This window comes from Manis javanica, chromosome 11, assembly GCF_040802235.1.
Source record: "Manis javanica isolate MJ-LG chromosome 11, MJ_LKY, whole genome shotgun sequence".
NCBI lineage: Eukaryota > Metazoa > Chordata > Mammalia > Pholidota > Manidae > Manis > Manis javanica.
This window is the reverse complement of record NC_133166.1, coordinates 10454311-10476826: the sequence shown is the minus strand read 5'-3', so window position 1 is coordinate 10476826 and position 22516 is coordinate 10454311. Positions and strand designations below refer to the sequence as shown.

At 34.3% G+C, this 22516-nt stretch overlaps 1 protein-coding gene across 3 annotated transcripts in view; it reads left to right on the top strand.

Moving 5' to 3' along the window:
- Nucleotides 1-201: 201 nt before the first annotated feature.
- Nucleotides 202-22516, top strand: part of EED (embryonic ectoderm development) — a 30499-nt gene continuing 8184 nt past the window's right edge. The window contains exons 1-10 of one of the 3 annotated variants that reach the window (XM_037010678.2): nt 202-784; nt 8297-8449; nt 10160-10252; nt 12731-12796; nt 13850-13975; nt 14644-14725; nt 16766-16857; nt 19384-19517; nt 21126-21231; nt 22373-22447. In XM_037010678.2, coding sequence (XP_036866573.1) covers nt 671-784; nt 8297-8449; nt 10160-10252; nt 12731-12796; nt 13850-13975; nt 14644-14725; nt 16766-16857; nt 19384-19517; nt 21126-21231; nt 22373-22447 — 1041 coding nt within the window. In that variant the 5' untranslated portion in view covers nt 202-670. The remainder of the gene's footprint in view (nt 785-8296; nt 8450-10159; nt 10253-12730; nt 12797-13849; nt 13976-14643; nt 14726-16765; nt 16858-19383; nt 19518-21125; nt 21232-22372; nt 22448-22516) is intronic. The other 2 variants (XM_037010679.2, XM_073215920.1) reach the window with 2 other exon arrangements.

Here is a 22516-nt window from a genome sequence, read left to right as displayed (position 1 = left end):
GAGGCATTCTACGAATTCTGAATTTCTGTCCTTAACGAAAAACCGGATTGTGAACAGTTCTGTGAATAACATGGGAGTGTTTTTCTCCGAGTTCAACATTAAGGACATTTGGCACAAACCGCTAAAGCAAGAGGTTACGTGTCGTATCTTTCCCCCGTCCCCTGGAACATTGATGGTTTAGTCCTTGCCACAGACTTTCGAGTCCTTGCAGCGGGTCGGGGGATCGAAGGATTGGGCCAATTGCGGCTGAAACGTCTTTGGAAGGAGGAAGGGGGTGAGGGGGCATCCCTTTTGAGTTCCGCCTTTCCTTTTCGAGGTGGTAGTGGGGAAGGGGGACGTGCGAAATACTGCCCTTGACGGCCAACGGATCATTGCTCTCCGTTCAAACTGCCGGGAGGGCGGCGGGAAAAAGGCAAGACGGGAGTAGGGAAAGGGAAAGAGCCAAGAAGCCGCGCGGGAGGGCGCGCACGCGCGCCCCTTTTTCAGCAGTGTGGCGGGGTCGCACGCCCGCCCGCCTCGGCGGCTGGGCGCGGTTTGCGACAGTGGGGGGAGCGGCGGAGGTGGCGGCGGCAGTGGCAACTTTGCGGCAAGCTCCGGCCGGGCTTGCTTGACGGCGGTGTGGCGGAGGCCCCGCCCAAGGCGGCAGGAACCTGGAGGGAGGCGGAGGAATATGTCCGAGAGGGAAGTGTCGACAGCGCCGGCGGGAACAGACATGCCTGCGGCCAAGAAGCAGAAGCTGAGCAGCGACGAGAACAGCAACCCGGACCTCTCTGGAGACGAGAATGTGAGTGAGGCCCAGCGCGCTCTGGACGGTACTCCGGGGTGAAAGTTTTAAATTCTTTTTAAACTGTAGGTGCGGGGGCGGGCCGGCAGCTGTGGGGGGAGGGAGAGGTGTCATCCTCTACTCAGGAAAACGCGGGCGTGGGGTAGAAAATCGAACTTGTGTCTGTGGGGATTTTGAGCTGCGGCCGGGTGCACGCAGAAACTTGGCGAAGGAGAGCGGTTTCAGAGACGGCGTGGTGGGTGAGGGTCCGAGGGGTCCGCTCTCTGATTCTGGGTAGTGGATGGGAGTGTTTGGGCCTCTGGGAGATGGGGGTAGAGTGCGGATCTGAGATTCCAGTAGTTTAAAAGGCCAGTTAGAGGTTTTTCTGTTAAAGTCGCAAGGAGGGGCCAGTGTGTGTTAGGAACTCCTTATTTTAAAGTAATTGAGGGACTGTAATTAGACCCTTATAGACAGCCCAGAACGGGAAGAGTGGATCTTCAACTTAAGGGATTTGAGTGATTCTTTTAAAGGGAATTTTGTGTCTACTTCTGTCCTTTCCGCGGAGATGGGGGTGCCTGACAGCCAGCTTTTCTTAAAGAGGAACAGAATTGAGAGGGTTGTCTCCTGTCTTAGAGGGGAAACCCCCCCTGAGGAAGGAATGAGAGGGACTGTTACTATTTTGAAAGTTTTTGCTAAGATAGAGGTAACAATCTGGAAGATTTTACGGAGCGGTGATAATGGCAGAGGTGTTACGTGTGGGCTCGTTTTTCCGCAAGTGTAAGGTGTTTTGGAATCTTTTTTTTTTTAAGAGCTCTGAAGTAGTTCTCGGTAATCACCTAGTCCCGGCAGTTTACCCGTCAAACTGTTATCTATGTGAGTCGCCAGTAGTAACTGAATTGACATTGATTTTCAGTTTCATGCTTTAAGTTTATATCCAATAAACTGTCTTGACAATTCATATATATATATGGCATGGTGTCATGACCAAAATTTTCACTGAAGAGATAGGAAATAATTCTTTTTGCAGATGGAAGAAAGACTTTGGGGAATGTCAGTTTGTGAGATCTGGACTTTGAAGTTTCTGGAAGTTTAGGTGTTCAGTGTTCCTTTAAATCTTTTTTTTTTCTTTTCCTGTTCATGCTTCCCAATTTATTATACATTGGGGTCCAAAATTTTGACCCTCTTCATTCCAGTCCTTGGAGCCGATTTTATATTGCCCTTTTTAAAAGTTTCTTAAGGCAGATTAGGTTAATAATTAGGAGCCTACACTGGAACCAAGTATTAGTTTAAAATCCCCACTCTAATACTAGTTGTTGAGCGTTCGTGAGCAAAATATCAGATCCCATTGCCCCAATCTTAAAGATGGGGATAATAATACTGTTAATCTCATGACTGTTAATCTCATGGGGTATTTGTGAGGATCAAGTGAGATAATATAGGTAAAGTGCTTGAAAGAGTGCCCAGTCAGAAATGTCATGAAAATGTCAATAAACTATTTAGATAGAGGAAAATTTCAGGGAACCAAATAAATTGAAAGTTTGTTTTTTTATCTTAGAGATATTGGTCTGTGATTTTCTTTTTTTGTGTTTCTTTGCCTGGTTTTGGTATTAGAGTGATGCTGGCCTTGTAGAATGAGTTTGGAAGTATTCCCTCCTCTTCTAGCTTTTTGGAAAACTTTAAGGAGGATGGGTATTAGGTCTTCACTAAGTGTTTGATAAAATTCAGCGGTGACGCCATTTAGTCCAGGGATTTTGTTCTTAGGTAGTTTTTTGATTACCAGTTCAATTTCGTTGCTGGTAATTGGTCTGTTCAGATTTTCTGTTTCTTCCTTGGTCAGCCTTGGAAGGTTGTATTTTTCTAGAAAATTCTCCATTTCCTCTAGATTATCCAGTTTGTTAGCATATATTTCTCATAGTATTCTCTAATAATTCTTTGTATTTCTGTGGTGTCTGTAGTGATTTTTACTTTCTCATTTCTGATTCTGTTTATGTGTGTAGACTTTTTTTTTCCTTTATAAGTCTGGCTAGGGGGTTATCTATTTTATTTATTTTCTTGAAGAACCAGCTCTTGCTTTCATTGATTCTTTCTATTGTTTTATTCTCAATTTTATTTATTTCTGCTCCAATCTTTATTATGTCCCTTCTACTGACTTTGGGCCTCATTTGTTCTTCTTTTTCTAGTTTCAGTAATTGTGAGTTTAGACTGCTCATACGGGATTGTTCTTCTTTCCTGAGGTATGCCTGTATTACAATATACTTTCCTCTTAGCATGGCCTTCGCTGCATCCCACAGATTTTTTTTGCAGTGTTGAGTCATTGTCATTTGCCTCCATATATTGCTTGATGTCTGTTTTTGTTTGGTCATTGATCCATTGGTTATTTAGGAGCATGTTGTGAAGCCTCTATGTGTTTGTGGGATTTTTCATTTTCTTTGCATAGTTTATTTCTAGTTTCATATCTTTGTGGTGTGAGAAACTGATTGGTACAATTTCAATCTTTTTTAATTTACCAAGGCTCTTTCTGTTGCCTAGTATATGATCTTTTCTTGAAAATGTTCCATGTGCACTTGAGAAAAATGTGTATTCTGCTGCTTTTGGGTGTAGAGTTCTGTAGATGTCTGTTAGGTCCATCTGTTCTAATGTGTTGTTCAGTGCCTCTGTCTCCTTGTCTTCTGTCTGGTTGATCTGTCCTTTGGAGTGAGTGGAGTGTCGAAGTCACCTAGAATGAATGCATTGCATTCTATTTCCCCTTTTAATTCTGTTAGTATTTGTTTCACATATGTAGGTGCACCTGTATTGGGTGTATAGATATTTATAATGGTTATATCTATCTTCTTGTTGGATTGACCCCTTTATCATTATATAATGTCCTTCTTTGTCTCTTGTGACTTTCTTTGTTTTGAAGTCTATTTTGCTTGATACAAGTACTGAAACTCCTGCTTTTTTCTCCCTATTAGTTGCATGAAGTATCTTTTTCTGTCCCTTCACTTTTAGTCTGTGTATGTCTTTGGGTTTAAAGTGAGTCTCTTGTAGGCAGCATATAGATGGGTCTTGTTTTTTTATTCTTTCAGTGACACTATGTCTTTTGATTGGTGCCTTCAGATCATTTACATTTAGGGTGATTATGATAGGTATGTACTTATTGCCATTGCAGGCTTTAGATTTGTGGTTACCACAGGGTCAAGGGTAACTTCCTTACTATCTCACAGTCTAACTTAACTCACATTACAAACACAATCTAAAGGTTTTTTTTTTCTCCTTTTTCTACCTCCTCCATTCTTTATATATTAGGTATCATATTCTGTACTCTTTGTCTATCCCTTGATTGACTTTGGGGGTAATTGATTTAATTTTGCATTTGCTTAGTAATTAACTGTTCTACTTTCTTTACTGTGGTTTTATTACCTCTGGTGACCGCTATTAAACTTTAGGAACACTTCCATCTATAGCAGTCCCTCCAAAATGCACTGTAGAGATGGTTTGTGGGAGGTAAACCCTCTCAGCTTTTACTTATCTGGGAATTGTTTAATCCCTCCTTCAAATTAAATGATAATCTTGCCGGGTAAATTATTCTTGGCTTGAGGCCCTTCTGCTTCATTGCATTAAATATATCATGCCACTCCCTTCTGGCCTGTAAGGTTTCTCCTGAGAAGTCTGATGATAGCCTAATGGACTTTCCTTTGTATATGAACTTACTTCTCTCTCAGGCTGCTTTTAATACTCTGTCCTTATCCTTGATCTTTGCCATTTTAATTATTATATGTCTTGGTGTTGTCTTCCTTGGGTCCCTTGTGTTGGGTGATCTGTGCACCTCCATGGCCTGAGAGACTATGTCCTTCCCCAGATTGGGGAAGTTTTCAGCAATTATCTCCTCAAAGATAGTTTCAATCCCTTTTTCTCTCTCTTCTTCTTCTGGTACCCCTGTAATATGAATATTGTTCCATTTGGATTGGTCACACAGTTCTCTCAATATTCTTTCATTCTTAGAGATCCTTTCTTCTCTCTGTACCTCAGCTTCTTTGTATTCCTCTTCTCTAATTTCTTTTCATTTATCGTCTCCTCCACCATATCTAATCTGTTTTTAAAACCTTCTGTTTTATGTTTCATTTCTGATACTGTGTTCCATAATGATTGGGTCTCTGACCGGAATTCATTCCTGAGTTCTTAAATATTTTTCTGTACCTCCATGAGCATGTTTATGACTTTTATTTTGAAATCTCTTTCAGGAAGATTCATGAGGTCGATTTCATTTGACTCTTTCTCCAGTGTATTTATAATTTTGCTTTGAACCAGGTTCCTTTGACATTTCATATTAGTATGTGGCGCCTTCTAGTGCCCAGAAGCTCTATTGTCTGGAGCTGCTCAGCCCCTGGAGCAATGTCGGGGGTCGCAGGGGAACGGTGTTGGTGCCCCGGGGGAGGAAAGAGCTGTTTCCTTCTTTCTGCTTTGCCTGTCTCCACTCGAAAGCTTGTTTTCTTTTCTGCAGATTCTTAAGGGGAATATATTCTTTGGTGCTTTCTAATCTATTAAGAACCCAATGATTGGATTAATTTTGTTTGGGTTCCTCCATTTGGATAGGGATTTCTAACGTGTTTGTGCTTTGGGTGCCTTCATGAATCCTGTGTAGCATTCTGAGAGTAATGTTAAGGGTATAAAATACAGTATATAAGGTTACAAACAAAATAATGACAGAAAAATTATGAAGTGTGTTATAAAAATATTTTCAAAACAAAAGAGATTTGTTTTAATAAAGTGGCTTTAATATCTTCATATTAAAGTGCTTCTTTATTAGCACATTAAATAATTAGATCTAGTAGGTGCCTGATAGTAATGATGGGCATAGACAGTTTTTCCAGACATGCAACAACTATGTGATACAAAAAATACCTGATTTCCATTGGTGAGAAATTAATAGCTACAATAATATTAGTGTGCATGTTACCTGCATTATAATAGAAGGAACTGCTAAATTTCAGTTACAGATGGTGAAAGTTAAGTTGCAGGTTTTTGGTTTGGCCATTTAAGTTCACAGGCCCTCTGAATTCTGTTCAGGGACCCTAGATCTAGAATGTAGGTGAAGGGAAGCAGTAAGGGAAAGGAGTGGAGAACTCTGTATAAAAACGAGCTCAGAAAAAGTTTAAAAAGGCAGTGGTTTTTCCTCTAGAGGAAGCTGAATAATGACAAGCAGGCCAAAGTCAAGTGGGGAAAGAATGTGGTATTTTTGAGTTGGGAGTTAAGGTAACCTGAGCAATTACTACTGTTAAAGTGAATCAAAGATGAAAGGACATGTTTTAAGTTTATTGTATATGTACCTGTCATTTTGTTGAACAATTTTATGATCATGAAGTAGCTATCTTCTGGAAGATTACTGACATTAGATTTCCTGGTTGTTAGATCAGAGGGCTGAATCTGGATACTTGTCTTTTGCTTAAGTAACCCATGGTAAGCTTAAGGGACAAATTACTGTCCTTAAGTAAAAATCAGCCTGCATACACATTAGACATTCAGGAAAGGTTTGCTTTTAATTTAGAGATAAAATGAAAGCATTGTGACTGTATTTCATTTCCATTTGATTTCAACTTGATTTGCCTTTGGAAGAGATGGGTAAGTTGAGTGGTCAAAAGAATATGTATGTATATTCTTGTGTATACACACACACACACACGCACACACACATGCACATATATACACACACACATACACACATATACATACATATATACACAGTGTAACCTATTACTGGCAGTGTTTTGTGTTGCTTCTTGATTAGCAGTTGAACTTTTAGCCAGAATTTAAAGAAATTGGTGAATAAATGTCAGTTTTATTATTTCATTTCTCAGTGTTGAGATAATTTTCAGAAGTTATGTGAATGCTTGTTTAAAAATTTACACATTATCAGGTAATCAGGCTAGTGTGAGTCAAACAACACAAATTTATGTGGATTAAAGGAATGTAGATGCAAAATTGTAATTGGAGAGAAAATTGTTTTTCCAAAGCAGAAGGGAAGACATTCTGAACCTCTATCTTTGGACACAGAATTTGTGTGATAATCAGTTATCTACAATTTAAAATTATTAAAGTTGTTCAAAGTCTAATGAAGAGAGCTAAAATCTGATCACATGGGAGGGTGTGCTAATATATAGTTTTCCATTAAAGCACAAAATTATTTTCTACACTAGATTTTAACTGTAAATACAACTGGAAGTTGGGGAGAAATAAGAGATTTAAACAGTGATTTCAATGTAGGACCTGAACTTCCAAATTTTATAATTTTTATCTCTAAAGGCTGATTATATTTACATTAAATTACAATTTAAATATTTATTGAGCACCTACTGTGTGCCATCTATCTACTTTATTCCTTTTTTCCACCCTTCAGCATATTGCAGAATAATTGGTGTATTTTTTTAAAAGGCATTTTATTTGGGGAGGAACCATTTGAAGTTTTGCAACTTGCCCCAAGAACAACTGTATAAAACCATATTGTTTTTAACTGAATTATTATGTATTTTTATATACTTTTTGACACGTTAGTTTTTAACCTGTAATATAATAAAACCAGCTTTAGAAGCACCCTAAGGCAGTGGTTTCTAGACTGTTCTAACAGATGTTAGTAGGCATACTGTGAAAAAAGGCTTCCTCCGGAGCAAATTTAAGAAATATTGCCCGAAGGTGATAAGTTTAAATAAATTTCTTTATTCCAAATATGTAACCAAAGGAGGTAGTGATATCCTCTTCTGAGATTAGAGGACCATTAATGTATTTTGTGGACTGGAGATAGGGTAAAATTTAAATGGATTTTCAAGGTTTCCTGAAGTTATTTCTACATTTGGAAAGATTTTACTGTTAACTATAGAGAGTTGCTGGAGTTCTATGTATAATAATTACTTTAAAGCTATGAGGCAAATTTCACTTGTAAATAGCACAGAATATGTAGGAGTTCTAAAACATTTTAAGTGGTTTGTGTAATAAATTAGCAGAGTTTGAACTATAACAGGATTTTCAGAAACTACGTCAAAAGTAAGAAGCACTAATACTCCAGCCTCAAAGGGCCACCCACCCACATGCTCCAAACTGAGCAGCATTCAAATAGATAATGAAGGCATGTAGTTCAGTCAGATTTAGGAGTCACGGCTTTGAGTTTGAATCCTAGTAACTTCAACCAGCAAGGGACCACTTAGGCTCTCTAAGCAACTCTTCCTTATCTAACAGGGCCTCCTATGAAGAGCTGTGAGCCAGCGTACTAGTGTTAAAGCAGTGGCTGAGTCTTTGTTATTTATAGGCACTGTTATTCTTAACCATCATCATCATTCTGATTAGCTTTTTGTTTATATTTCTGCTGAAATATCAAATATCCGTAAGTCCTGATGTGTAGCTGCTTTGCTTTTTAATCCTTATTTGGAGATAGGAATAAAAATTTTCCATTTCTTGCAGAATTTATTAATTGCTTCTTGTAAGTTAGCAGCTAAAAGTACAAAGCCATTTGCCATCAAGTATTGTTCTTTCATGTATCTTTTCCTAATTTACTGCTTACAGGATGATGCCGTCAGTATAGAAAGTGGTACAAACACTGAACGTCCTGATACACCTACAAATACACCAAATGCACCTGGAAGGAAGAGTTGGGGGAAGGGAAAATGGAAGTCAAAGAAATGCAAATATTCTTTCAAATGTGTAAATAGTCTCAAGGTATGTGCAGAAAGACAGATCTTTTGGGCTGAATGCTAGGCTTTAGAGTTTTTTTTCAGTGGTAAACATTTATGCCCAAGATACTCTGTCAGGTTTAAAATATTTTAAAATTACAGTACTTCGAAGGTTTTTTTTTTTTTTTTGGTAGTGCAGACTATGTAGTTGTAATCCATTCCACATTTGCTTAGCTTTTTTTTATTCTGTTGTTTTAATTTAAATTGGTAAAACCTACTATAGACTAGTTCTTTGTTTATATCAAAATAAAAGATTTGGGGAAATGTTACTCTTTATTTTGGTAAAACTTAAAAACATAAGCTATTTCATGGTACCTGTAGCAGAACTGAATATGACTCATTGACTTTGAGTCAACATAAATTGAAACATGTTTTAGTGCAGTTTTAAAAAATGTAACTCTTACCTTTGTTTTATTTGTAATTGTCTTTAAAGGAGGTGTAAATTAAAAATATAATTAAATATTAAGTATCTTCGGAATACAGGGAATTATAGTTATTTAAATGATTGCTTGCTCAATAGTATTTTTATTTATAAAAAGAATTACAGATGTTTATTTTGAAGTTTTTATCTTTACATATATTCATTTTCTGTTTTAAGTTTGGGGACATTTTTCCTCTACTGAGCAAAAGTAGTAATTACACTATCTTATACATATGTAAATTATAATCTTTTCTAAATACCTAAATATATTTTCAGGTAAAGTTTACAGAAAGAAGCTGTGGCTATATGGAAATTGTTTTTATCTGTGCAGTAAAACTCACTTGCTCAGTGTACCAAATACTCTAAAAAGAAGGGAAATTAATCTCTTTTAAAAAAAGATTGTTTATTATAATTTCACATTAGTGATTATATTAACCTATTTTTAGGTAGTAAATCTGAAAGTTGGCTTTAACTGCTGTTTAAATATTCAGTAAGTATTTCAAAAGCCTAAAGCTGTGGCTTTTCAAAGTATAAGAAATGAAAGTTGTTATACTTTAAAAGTGAAAACAGTGCCTTAAAGTGAATGTGAAAGTTACTGTTGAATGCCAGTAGATAAAATCCTAAGTACTTTGTGAACAAAGTGAATATTTGTTTTTTTATGCACCTCCTTGTAGCCTCATTGACTGTGAGGTTAGTCAATTGCCTCCCTGGACCCCACTGTTGAAGTATACGCCATTATAAAATTTCTTTGGATGTTTTTCTATTAGATCCCAAATTCAGTGTTATTTAAAATTATTTATATGGAACTAATAGAAAACAGTGACCTGAGTACATTCTGATAGGTTTCACTTTACATGGGAAAAATTAATGAAGTTTAGTGAGTGCCACAGAAGCTGTATTAATTCTTAGGTCATTTGTTAGATTCCTGTTTTAGAAAAATAAATTTTGTCTTTATGTCCTATAAATATTCAGGTTGATTCAGAAGAGTACGGTTGGATTAAAAAAAAAAGGAAGGCAAATATCAAAGTATTTTCATTGATAAATAAGTGCTTATTACCTAACCTCTTGATTTTAATCTTTGATTTTTATAAAACTATCATACACCAATGTTTTAAAATATGAAAACTGACTAATATCTTTTTAGTATCAAAAGTCTGTTTATGTATGATATACGAAATAGTGGTTCATGTTTTGGAAAGATAAGGGGATGGACAGTTTACTACCATTTTTTGGTTTCTGAATTACATTAATTTTTATTTCATGGTTGTTTTATAGGAAGATCATAATCAGCCATTGTTTGGAGTACAATTTAACTGGCACAGTAAAGAAGGAGATCCCTTAGTGTTTGCAACTGTAGGAAGCAACAGAGTGAGTGTGAAGGGGTCTGTTTGGCATTTGGCTTGATTATCTGACTGTGGTGTTAATGTAAAAGAGTAATGGTTTTGAAGTAAATTTGCTACAGCTGATTTCACTATATTATTCCTTTATGTAAAAGTGAAGCATTCTAGAAACTGTCAAATTAAAACTAGTGTTTAGGACTGAAAACACATCTTTATTTCATATATTGCCACCAATTGTTCATGAAATAGATTTCTATTTATGTATTGTCTTCATAAATACTTTGTTTTGAGGGTTGAAAGAATTGACTTTGCTTTTTTTGAGTTGATTTTAGTAATAGTTATCCAAATTAGGGTAAGTCCATGATTTCCTAAAAATAATAAACATAATTCATGGCTTTCTAAATACAAAGCATAAATACAGTGGATTGATATAATACTTGTTGAAAGTATTTTGATTATTTGCAATAAGCATTTGTTTGATTTGCTTTTATTTAAGGAAGCCAGAAGTATCTTGAACTGAGAGAAGTGAATGGAAAAGAGTGTGCTGAGCACGTTTTTGTTATGGGGGTGGGGTGGGGTGGTGGCCACATTTAGTGTAAACCATTATTTAACTTGTTTAGTTAAACCAGGGGCTGAACAGGTGAATAACAAAGACTTCGTATTCATTCCATTCACTTATAAATAAATGGAGAACAGGAAGATCCCAAGTGCTTTCCAGGGAGTCTCAGGAGTGTTCTATTACACTGAAGTCACCTCTGGGACAAATTGCCCTCTTAAGTCTTTATTAGCTACCATTCTGGCTATCCATTAAGACTGTACTAAGAGTTATGAGGAATAACAGAAATAGATTGTTGTATTTGGTAAAAGAAAGATGGAGGAAAGACTAACTGGCTATAGTTTGATAACAGCTCAAAGTCACTTCCTCTGCCCTCAGCCCAAGAGACGAAGAAAGGTGAACCTAAAGAGATGTTACAAATGTTATTTTAGTTGAGTGAAATAAAATTTTATGCTTCTTTGATGATTGTGCCAAGCTTCTCAGAGTAGTGAAATAACATCATTTTTTTAAGACTCACTGTTTCCTATATTTTCTGTTTCTTGATGTTGGTATTCTGTACTCAGTTAAATTAACTGATAACAAGGGACTTGTCAGCTCAGTGTTTTTCAAATGTCAGCATATTTCTAAGCTTTTTTTTTCTTTTTTCTTCTAAATAATGAAATTTAAGAATCATACAAGCACACATGTGTGTCCTGTGGACTAGATCCTTCCTATTCCTGTTTTCTAAAAAGTAAAATTTGGCTTGAGGTAATTTCCCGTTTAAGGCTCCGGTGCTTTTTATTAGGCTGTTGACATTGTGAAAATTTGAAACTTGCTTACTGAGGTTGATAACAGCTTTTTTTGGTGTTTAGCCAAATGTAGGTTGTGATATGTAGCCTACTATGTATGAACAACTTAAAGTTGTTCAGTTTCTAAATTATTCAGAAACAATGATTCAGAGGGAAATTGATGTAGTTCCAAGAAAAAAATTAAGGTTGTTTTTTCCTAGTTGGGAACAAAGTCCATAAATTACTTGGAATCCGCTTCTAAGACATCACTGTAAATGTAAGATTATTCTTAAGTAACTTGGCCGTGATGTTACCACCAGAATCAGTATAGTTTGTCAGTATGCTTATAACAACACTCGAGTTTTTAACAAAAAGAATCCCTATTCTCATTTAAAATGATACTGGCTGTTGTTGTTACATAGTTTATTAAATTATAAAAAGTTCTGTTGTGTGGACTTTTCCTTTTTTTTTAAGTAAAATAAATATATCTCCTATGACATAACCTACTTAGCCATTTAAAGAATTTTTTTAGAATTTTAATGTAGAGGAGATTATTTTATTAATTTATTAGGCAGTGGTAAATGATTTATGGGATCTTTATAGAGTTCTTTTATACTCATTAAAGTTAATAACAGGTTATTTCCAACATGACTGTAAGATAAAAGAAAAATGGAAAGAAATTTATGAAAATTTAGAACAGGGGACAAGTGAAAATGGCATACATATATCATATCACCATACATCAAAAAGCTAATATTTGATGAGTTACGTCCATGAGAAAATCATTATTAGGCAAATTACAGATTTTCTTATGTCTGACTATTATGTAAATGCTCTAAAACTACCCAAAGACTTTATTTAAGAATGTAATTAGAAGATTATAAACAACTTAAGAAAGTAGTTATACTTTGAGGTACTCAACTTACTCACTTTGAAGAGTTGGTGCAATTATATAGATAAGATGTAAGTGTAAATTATTGGAAATAGAAACCATTATTATAATAGTTATATTCTGGAAATTATGTAATATCTTACACTTTATAATGGCTTCCTTGAGTTTAAAGGAGCTATATTAAAGCAGTAGTTTTGGTAGTATCTGAGATATATTTGTGACTAAAATATGTTTAAAAGCTGAAGAGAATGTATATATTTAGTATGAAAATTACTGTATTTTTTTTATTAGGTTACCTTATATGAATGTCATTCACAAGGAGAAATACGGTTGTTGCAATCTTATGTGGATGCTGATGTATCCTTTCCTGGATTTTATTATCTTTGGCTAAAGAAATTGACTTAATAAGTACACCGAAACTTTTCTAAATTAATTAGTTCCCTAAAGTTATATTATCTTTTCTTAATTTTAACCAATATTATTTATTAGTTTATTTCTTCCACTGTCACCCAAGAGATTCTTGGTATTTAGTTAATATAGTTTTCCTTATTCTTAGAAATCCATTGGAGGATGGATATGAGGGAGGGAGGGGGCAGATGGTTGGAGATAAGGCTTGGAAATCCAGCAGTAGAAAATGATAGCTGAGAGTAGTTAAAACCTCCTGTTTCTTTGACCTTGATCAGAATTTTATAATTTCAGGGTAGTTATATTAATAAACTTGGGTAGATGAGAATTTGTGACTGGCAATCATTGCCAAATATTTGATCAACAAAACCTACAGGGAAAAAATAAACATGCAATTTGTTTAGGAAATAAAATATTGTAAAGCATGAGTACACAGAAATATTTTAAAAGCCGAAGTGTTAGCTAGACAGCAGTAAAAGCTAAAGATGTTTCTTCCAGATCCATTTGAAAAGCCCAGCACACAAGAAAAAGAAAGGTCTGTTCTGGATGATATGGGAAAGTGACCTGTAGCCATTTTGGGAAGGTCTCACACGAGAAAAGAGGGAAAGCTGAGTAGATACTCTTCTTTATCTAGAGGTCTGTAGTCAGAAATATTGGGATAGAAAGGGGATCAGCAAATAACAGCCAGTGGGTCAGGCCACCACCTGTTTTTGTCTTAATAGGACAGAACCATGCCCATTCTTTTACATGTTGTCTGTGGCTGATGTCAGAGGACAGAATTGAGTAGTTATACAAATAGTAATCAAGTGGAATTGGGTGGAAGGACTGGTTTGATCATTTGGTGTAGATTTGGGACCTAAAATACCCTTCTAAATCTGATAGTATAAAGTAAAATGAGAACTATGTCAAAAACTTGATCAGTTCTTCAGAAGTTTCAGTGTATTGTAATCTTTGATGCTTTTACTTTTCAAAAACATTATGTTTCTTAACTAAGGTATTTCTCAGGCTGATGAAAACTTTTACACTTGTGCATGGACTTATGATAGCAATACAAGCCATCCTCTGCTGGCTGTGGCAGGATCTAGAGGCATAATTAGGATAATTAATCCCATAACAATGCAGTGCATAAAGGTGGGTTTTCTGGTTAAATTGTACATCTGCTTTTTTTTTTAATGCTACCTGTAAAAATTTGTCATGTTGACTTAACTAATGGAACCAATGTTTGTACGATTTATAATTTGACTTGTATTTTGCTTATTGCTTCCTTTAGACAAATTTTCTGAGATCTTTGGCATATTTGGGTAATACTAATTAAGGAATAAATGGGCAATTTTATTATTTACAATATTTTCTCATTAGATCATTTCCCTCTGCCTTGCCAAATTCTGATAGGCTCTCAGTGAACAATAACAGAAGAGTCCGTTTTCCAAGACACCCTAACTAGGGATATAGAGTCAAGGGCACCTTGTAAAGCACTGAAAGGTTAAGCCTGGGAAGTTGATATAAGAGAAGTTTTACAAATCACTTTAAATCAGATGCTTTTAATCCTGGGTGCATGTTACAACCACCAGAGGATCTTTTAAATCCTTGGCTATGCCTCAGGTAATTCACTCAAATCAGAGTATCTGCAGATGGGATGGAGCATCTTTTTTTTCTTCAAGTTTGTTGGGTGATTTTAGTAGCAGCCAAGGTTGAGAACCACTCCTTTAAATGAAACTGTTCCATTATCTTAAGATTAATGCAAAAGAATTTCTTGATTTCTTTTATATGAGAGTTGAAATGTTTTAAATTTATTGTAGCACTATGTTGGCCATGGAAATGCTATCAATGAGCTGAAATTCCACCCAAGAGATCCAAACCTTCTCCTGTCAGTAAGTAAAGGTAAGAGAAACAAATGTTTCCTTAGTTCTTTTTATTTGGTAATGATTTATTTTTAAGGAACAAACTGTTCTAAGGTAAAAAGGCCAAATCTTAAAAAAATTCATAATAGCAAGTTTTTAATAGAAAAATCTCAGTCTATATTAGCATATCCCGACCAAGATTGGGGAAAGAGACCATGAAATAACACTATTAATGTCTGACATAAAATTAATTGATACTGAGGATTGGGTATGTGTTTCCTTATTTAATATAACGCATTGTGATTGTTTTAGAACTTTATCATCAGTCAAATTATTATATTAAGCTTCATTAATTTTAAACAGCAGATCACCAAAATTTTTCCCATACTTTTAAAGAGGAAGTTTTGCTTTACTCTGTATGCCCATAATGGCATTATAAGTTTATTTTGGGTTCAGACAGGCCTCTTAATCATTTCTGAGCTCTCCGAAGTGAGTTGGGTTGTTCTGTATTCTGTTCTTGATTGCCTTTTCTCTTCATTTCTGCATTACTATTCTTGTCAAGTTTATTATTTTCTTAAAGGCTTGTCAAACCTATATCCCCCCAAACAATCTGCTCATATTAAAAGATGTCCTCAAATTCAAACTTTTATGAAAATGCTTCAGTGTGATTCTTTTTAAGTACCAGAACTTAATTTTGGAAATCAATACCTGATATCTTTTTCTCTTCTTTTGATAATTGTAACTGGGCCCAGATATTCCTTTACAAATGACATTTGTTACAATGTCACAACTTTTAACTCTGGTCTTCCCTCATTGTAAGAGCTTTTTTTTAAAAAAAAATAGTTTTTCAAAATGAATAGGAATTTTTCTGTAAACAATACCATTAAGAAAGTGAAATGACAACCTAAAGAACAGGAGAAAATATTTGCAAGTCATATATCTAATAAGGGGCTTGTATCAAGAGGTCTCACAGTCCAACAATAAAAAGACAACACAATTAAAAAATGGGCAAAGGTTTTGAATAGACATCTTTCTAAAGAACATACACAGATGTCTAGTGAGCATGAAAAGATACTGGGTATCATTTGGAAAATACGTATATAAAAAATACAGTGAGATACCACTTCACACCTACTAGGATAGCTGTAATCAAAAAGACAGTAACATAGGTTGACTAGGATGTAGAGAAATTGGAACATCTCATACATTGCTGGTGGGAATGTAAAATGTAGCCGCATTGAGGAACAGTCTGGCAGTTCCTTAGAAAGTTAACATAAAATTACTTCTTAATTAAACATGATTACCAGAGAATTACCACAGTACATATATATGTTTTCAAGAGAAATGAAGACAAATGTCCACATAAAAGCTGGTACGTAATTGAAATAAAAAAATAATTTTTATAGCAATATTAATTTCTAATACAATGTTACTGCCTGTTAATGTTACCTGTGTGATATGTTAATATTCAAGTACAGTATGAACATTGTATTTCAAGCTCTATATGGCATTTCTTGTATTTATTAATATTGCTCTACATTGTGTTGCTAATGTTTAATGGAAAATGAGATCATGCAAATTACAGTTAGGATTTCTAAAACATCTGTAATACGATATATGTCATGATGTATGTAGTTCTCAATCCTGTTTGGGGTTTACTGTAGAAATCTTATAAATTTACTCAGTCCTTTTCAATTTGTAAATATGGATATGGTGGAGAGAAAAGCTAGCTTCTTGTTCTACAGCATAACATAGAACTTAATTTATGTCAAATCCCCAGTCTCAAAAGCAAGTGTCCACAAATTAGGATATTTAAAAGAAATTATTTGTGGGAAACAGCTAAAAATATTTTTAAGACCATATAAATCTTCTGATCTTGAAAATTTGAGCTAATGCCTAGTTAAATCTACATGTAAAGTAAATATTTTATGTTGCTCTGTAATAGAGATTTCATTCATCATCTTTCACTGTGAATAACTGTAGTGCAAACTTGGGTAGTTTTCATTATTCAAAGAAGTTTTGAAAGTCCACAGTAGATGAATGATGAAAGTTCATCTTAATTTTTTTATATCTGTACTAGATCATGCTTTACGATTATGGAATATCCAAACGGACACTCTGGTGGCAATATTTGGAGGCGTAGAAGGGCACAGAGATGAAGTTCTAAGTGCTGTAAGTTGAAAGCTGCAGGGCAGTGACCTTCCGGTGTACATAGCTCTGAACAGTCCCCATGGAACTCTTACCTTACAAGAAAGCGTTATCATTTGTTTCATATAGCCTTCCAGGCAGTGTTTTCATTTATCTGTAACATACAAGGTTTTTATCTTACAGGTAAAGGAATAAAACAAGTAGGGGGTCTTTGTTTTATCTGTACTCTTGTACTTTATTTATACTAGTGTGTGGAATCTCACAAAAGAATGCTGTGATCTTATTCTTTTCCTATATTAACCTAAAATCACCAAGTTAACTTTTGTTTTGCTGTTTCTCAGTTTTTAAAGGAAAAGTTTAAGCTAGTTAGCAGTTAAACTTTTCCATGCTTTATTTGAAGTTGAAATATAAGTTATTCATTTTTAGGAAGTGTTTTATTGTGCTCACATTGAGTTTCAGCTAACTTCTTTTTGATGGCATGGTGCTATTTTTATGTATTATAATCTGTTGATTATTTTAGTGACAGGATAGTGTTTTTAGTTAAGAGTTCACATTTTTACATTATTTTAGCTTTACTTATGTCCCATTTATAGTTTACTTATTTAGTAGTTTTATAGCTTTATTAATAGAAACCATATATTGATGCAGGTAACATTTTAATTGGAGGTACTAAATAGTCCAAAATTGCTTTTGCGAGAATCATACCTTGCTTAAGATACCCTGTCAACTTGGATTTTCTGTAAGCTGCCTCAGCATTCCATCATGTGGTTTTACGTGTGTAAGAGCTAAATCTGCCGTTCTTTGGTAAGAGCTCTTAATTAGAGCTATTGGCTCCAAGGGTGCCTTGTTGGTGTTGATGTGGTCACTAGAAGTAGCAGCCAGGACTTCTGAATACACACCAAATCTAAGGCTCATAAGGTCTTGTAAAACAGGATTTACAATTAATTCAAAGGTTGTATTTACACAGAATATCTAGGTTACTAAGGAAATCACCTTCCTTAAAGAGAACTCTCTACTGCTATTTCTTAAAATGAGAGCAGGACAAATTTTTTTTGTAATACAGGAGTTCACTTCTAGAAAAATTGATTTGTGACATTTTCATTAATGCATGTGCCATGTGCTATATTAAATAGCATCTCTGTGTCTCAGCCCTTATCTGTGAATTAAGGTGGAATAAGGTTGTAACATGATCTGTTAGGTACCTATTAAAAGTTAGTAAACAGCAAATGAAAAAATCAAAATGTTATCTCCTTTTTTTAGACATATTCCATTTCATTTAAAAGTTAACTCTAAAGCCAAAGTGTTTTGCCTTAGACATACAGATAAAGTAAAGTTTAGATTTCTGAAGGACTCATTGTAGTTTTCCCTGCAGATGTCAAATTTCATTGTTTTTGATCAGGGTTGGACTAAGAAAATAATACAACTATTCAGGTCTCTGTGTCACAGAATAATTGTTTTTTTCAGCATTTGATTTACCTTCAAAATCAAGCAAAGGAAATAATTATTTGTATATTCGATATGTATATAATAAAATATTACTCAGCCATGAAAAAAAGAATAAAATATTGCCATTCCTACCAACATGGGTGAACCTAAAGGGTATTTTGCTAAGTGAATTAAGTCAGAGAAAGACAAATACCATATGATTTCACTTATATGTAGAACCAAAAAAAAGAAACAAAGCAGCAAATAAAACAAATAGACAAATGCAGAGAACAAACTTGGTTGCCATGGGATGGGTAAAATATGTGAATGGGATAAAGAGGTACAAACTTCCAATTATGAAATAAGTCATGGAGATGAAAAGTACAGCATAGGGAATATAGTCAAGAATATTACAATAATTTTGTATGGCAACAGATGGTAACTATATTTACTGTGGTAAGCATATTATAATGTATATAATCATTGAAACAATATATTGTATGTCAACTATACTTCAATAAAAAATAAAACAAAAAGCAAAAAAAACCCAGTGAACCTAAAATACAAATTACAAGCTTGCTAATGAAAAATTATCATCCTGTTACAGACAATAGGAAAATTATTTTATTAGCATGCCAATGGAAATAGCTGTTTTTTTAATGCAGTGAAAGTGGTTTATTTACTTAAATTCCGTTTTAAAAACCACTTTCTTTCTGAATATGAGGAGGTCCTATTTGCCAGCTTAAAGGCAGGTACATTTCTATACCCAAATGTGTGTGCATACAAAGTACACAGTATTAAGATAAACTGGAAAGAAAACCCAAGTTAATAAAGTCTCATTGTAGTTTAAGAAAAAGTAGTTGCATAGATAAAACTAAATTCACACAATTTCCTTTTTTGCCTTCCATATTGCATAAGCTCATATACTGTGATGGTGATGAATCAGTTAAAACTAAATACTGAAAGCAATAAAAATTCATTTATAGACTATATAGATGAAATCCAAAATGTTAGTATTGTGGCTTGAACTACAATTTTCACTCTACTATATATTTGGTGAAAATTGGGTAGTATATCTTGGGAAATTTTAATTATTTAATGTAAGCTTTTCTGTTTTACATACAGGATTATGATCTTTTGGGTGAAAAAATAATGTCCTGTGGTATGGATCACTCTCTTAAACTTTGGAGGATCAACTCAAAGAGAATGATGAATGCCATTAAGGAATCTTATGATTATAACCCAAATAAAACTAACAGGTAACAGTTGTGATATTTAAAACAACTTGCTATCTTATGCTATTGAATAGATGCATTTTACTTTTTCCAGAATTTTTACATAAGCTCTCAACATTGAGTTTAGAAGCCCCTCTTTTAATAACTTAAGGGTACAATTTACATACCATAAAATATACCAATTTTAAAGAGAAGCATTTTATTTTTAATCTTAATGTATTTGTGGCTCATTTTTCAAAATCCCCTTTAAATTTTGTTTACATCTGAATTTAGTAGCATACTTATTTAGGTGTGCATATGGTTGGTCTTTTATGTTAAAATTTTAAGCACCTTAAATTTACTGTGGATTAGATTAAAGGACCTCTCAGAATACTGTTAGCATTATTTGTCAACACTAAATTCTAATTCAAGACAATAAATCGTAATTTTTAATATGGGGTTCTTTGCTTAATTCATGTTGATATAATGCTTATGTTTAAATGATGCTCACTTCATTAAATGGAGAAAATTCAAAGTCAGGAACAGTGTTCTAAGAGATTATGGGTGGGAATTTTTCAGTTTCCTTAATGTAGTTTTTAAATGCCTCAGTTCTTAATTCAATAACTGTCTTTTCAGAATCTTATCAGGGTATTATTAACACTTTCACCATAGTTATATTTCTGTGTATATTAATGTTATGCCTTTTTTTTTTTTAGCAGAGCTAGAGTTTATTTTCTGGTTATCAAGCCAGATTATTAATAGATTGTCAGTTAAATTTGTAACTGTCAGTACATATTTCAGTGTACTAACATTCATCAGACCTCAGTGGCCTCTAAGAATTAGTACGACTTTAAATTTCTATTTTCAAACACTGGGGAAAAGAGAACACATGTGAGTTGCTCATGACTAATATGGTATATCATATTTATAAAGTTACTTCAGTATAAAACTGAATCATTTGCTGGGTTAGAAATGTTAGGTATACTTCTAATTAACTATGGAATTGGTAGAAGCTTCTGGTTTATGGTCTTCTTACAAATATCTTTAAGGAAAAAATGACTCTACATTTTGCTTTCCTAAATACAGGAAAAGTCCTAACTAATGAATGTCTAATTCCCATCAGATACCATTTTCAGAAATTGCTCAAGGCAGTACTCTCATACAACCTTAGTTTTAGCAGCCTTTGGAATGGTCTGTCATTATTCCTAGGAAGATGACTATCTTTTGAAGTAATCTAGATATGTTGACTTTCATAGATCATTAATGCTTAATTTTAAAGGACTAAGTAGGTAGCATAGTTTTTCTATGAGAAACTTTGAGTGCTGTAATCAGATGTCTTTGCTTACCATCTGCTGTGTTAGCCAGAATTGAAGTGATTAATTTGGTTTATATGTAGTAAGACAGGAAGCTACTTTTTACAAATGAAATTTCATAGGATAAAAATAAACTTGAACTAAGCTGATAATGGAATAAAATAAAGGAACAAAAATGGAACAAGACTTTAGCTTTCAGTAAACAGTTATTTAGTTTTATAGGAACACAGAATTAATAGGCATATATTTTATTTTTCAACGATTTTACAAATCTATAGACAAAAATTAGTGTGATGTTACTATTTTTTTTTCTCTTTAACTTTTGACATTTCCATTTCAGGCCATTTATTTCTCAGAAAATTCACTTTCCTGACTTTTCTACCAGAGACATACATAGGAATTATGTCGATTGTGTGCGATGGTTAGGTGATTTGATACTTTCCAAGGTATGGAATCTGCTGCTAAGCTGAACTTCCATTGTTTGTGTTTGTGTGAGTTGGAATGTGCAGGGAGCACTGTTTATTATAGTTAGGTAAGCTGGATGGCAGATGGGAAATTACTTTCTTCTTTTTTTTTCTAAGTCTTAAGATATTTTGATAGATTTGGAAACTTGTTTTAGCCATCAAACATCCCATGAGTTATAAGTTTCTGCTCCAATAAGCTGAAAAGTGTTAATGTATAAAACGATACTGTTTTCTGACACCCAGTGTTATAGAATAATCAATATTTAAAGCTAGTAGTGGGTTTTTTTGGATGTTTGTGTCCGTTTCAGTAAACTTATATTTACAAAAACAGACAGCTGGAGTTGGCTATGGGCTATAGTTTGCCAGTCCCTGCTGTAGTGTGTTGATGTGTATATATATTTACATATTTTTAGCTGATAATTTAGAGAAGTTGTTGGTGATGTCATTCTGAACATTTAGGATTATCATATTTGGAGAAATTGCTATCCAGTTTCTTTTCTTGATACGGATTTCAGGGCATTTCACCTTTGCTGGGCAGAGCCTGATTTATTTTTTTCTTGGCCTCACAGGTATAGTTTTACTTTTTTTTTTTTCAGCTTTTGATGTTGAAATAATTAGACTCACAGGAAGTTTCAAAGAAAGTTAAGAGAGGTCCCGTATTGCCCTTCACCCAATTTCTCCCAATGATTACATCTTACATAACTATAATATAATATCAAGACTAGGAAATTGGCATTGTACAATGTGTGTGTATAGCTCTATGTTGTCATTTTATCATCTGAATTTTGTCATTTTACAAATGTTACAGTATGGGATTTTAAGATTGGCTTTTTTCACTTGGTATAATGCCATCCAACTTGTGTGTATCAATACTTCTCCCTTTTTATTGCTGAGTAGTATTCCATGGTATGGGATGTATCACAATTTAACTATTCATCTATTGTAGGACATTTTGGTCCTTTCTAGTTTGGGGCTGTTACAAATAAAGCTGCTAATGAATCGTGTACAGGTTTTTGTGTGGACTTAAGTTTTCATTTCTCTGGGATAAATGCCTAGAAGGGCAATTGCTGGGTCATGGTTAAGTTTGTTTAGTTTTTTAAGAAACTGCCAAACTATTTTCCAGAGTGGCCGTGCCATTTTACATTCCCACCAGCAATGTATGAAAGATCCAGTGTCTCCGAATCTTCGCCGGCATTTGGTATTGTCACTATTTTTTATTTTAGCTGTTCTGATAGGTGTGTAGTGATACCTCATCGTGGTCTTAATT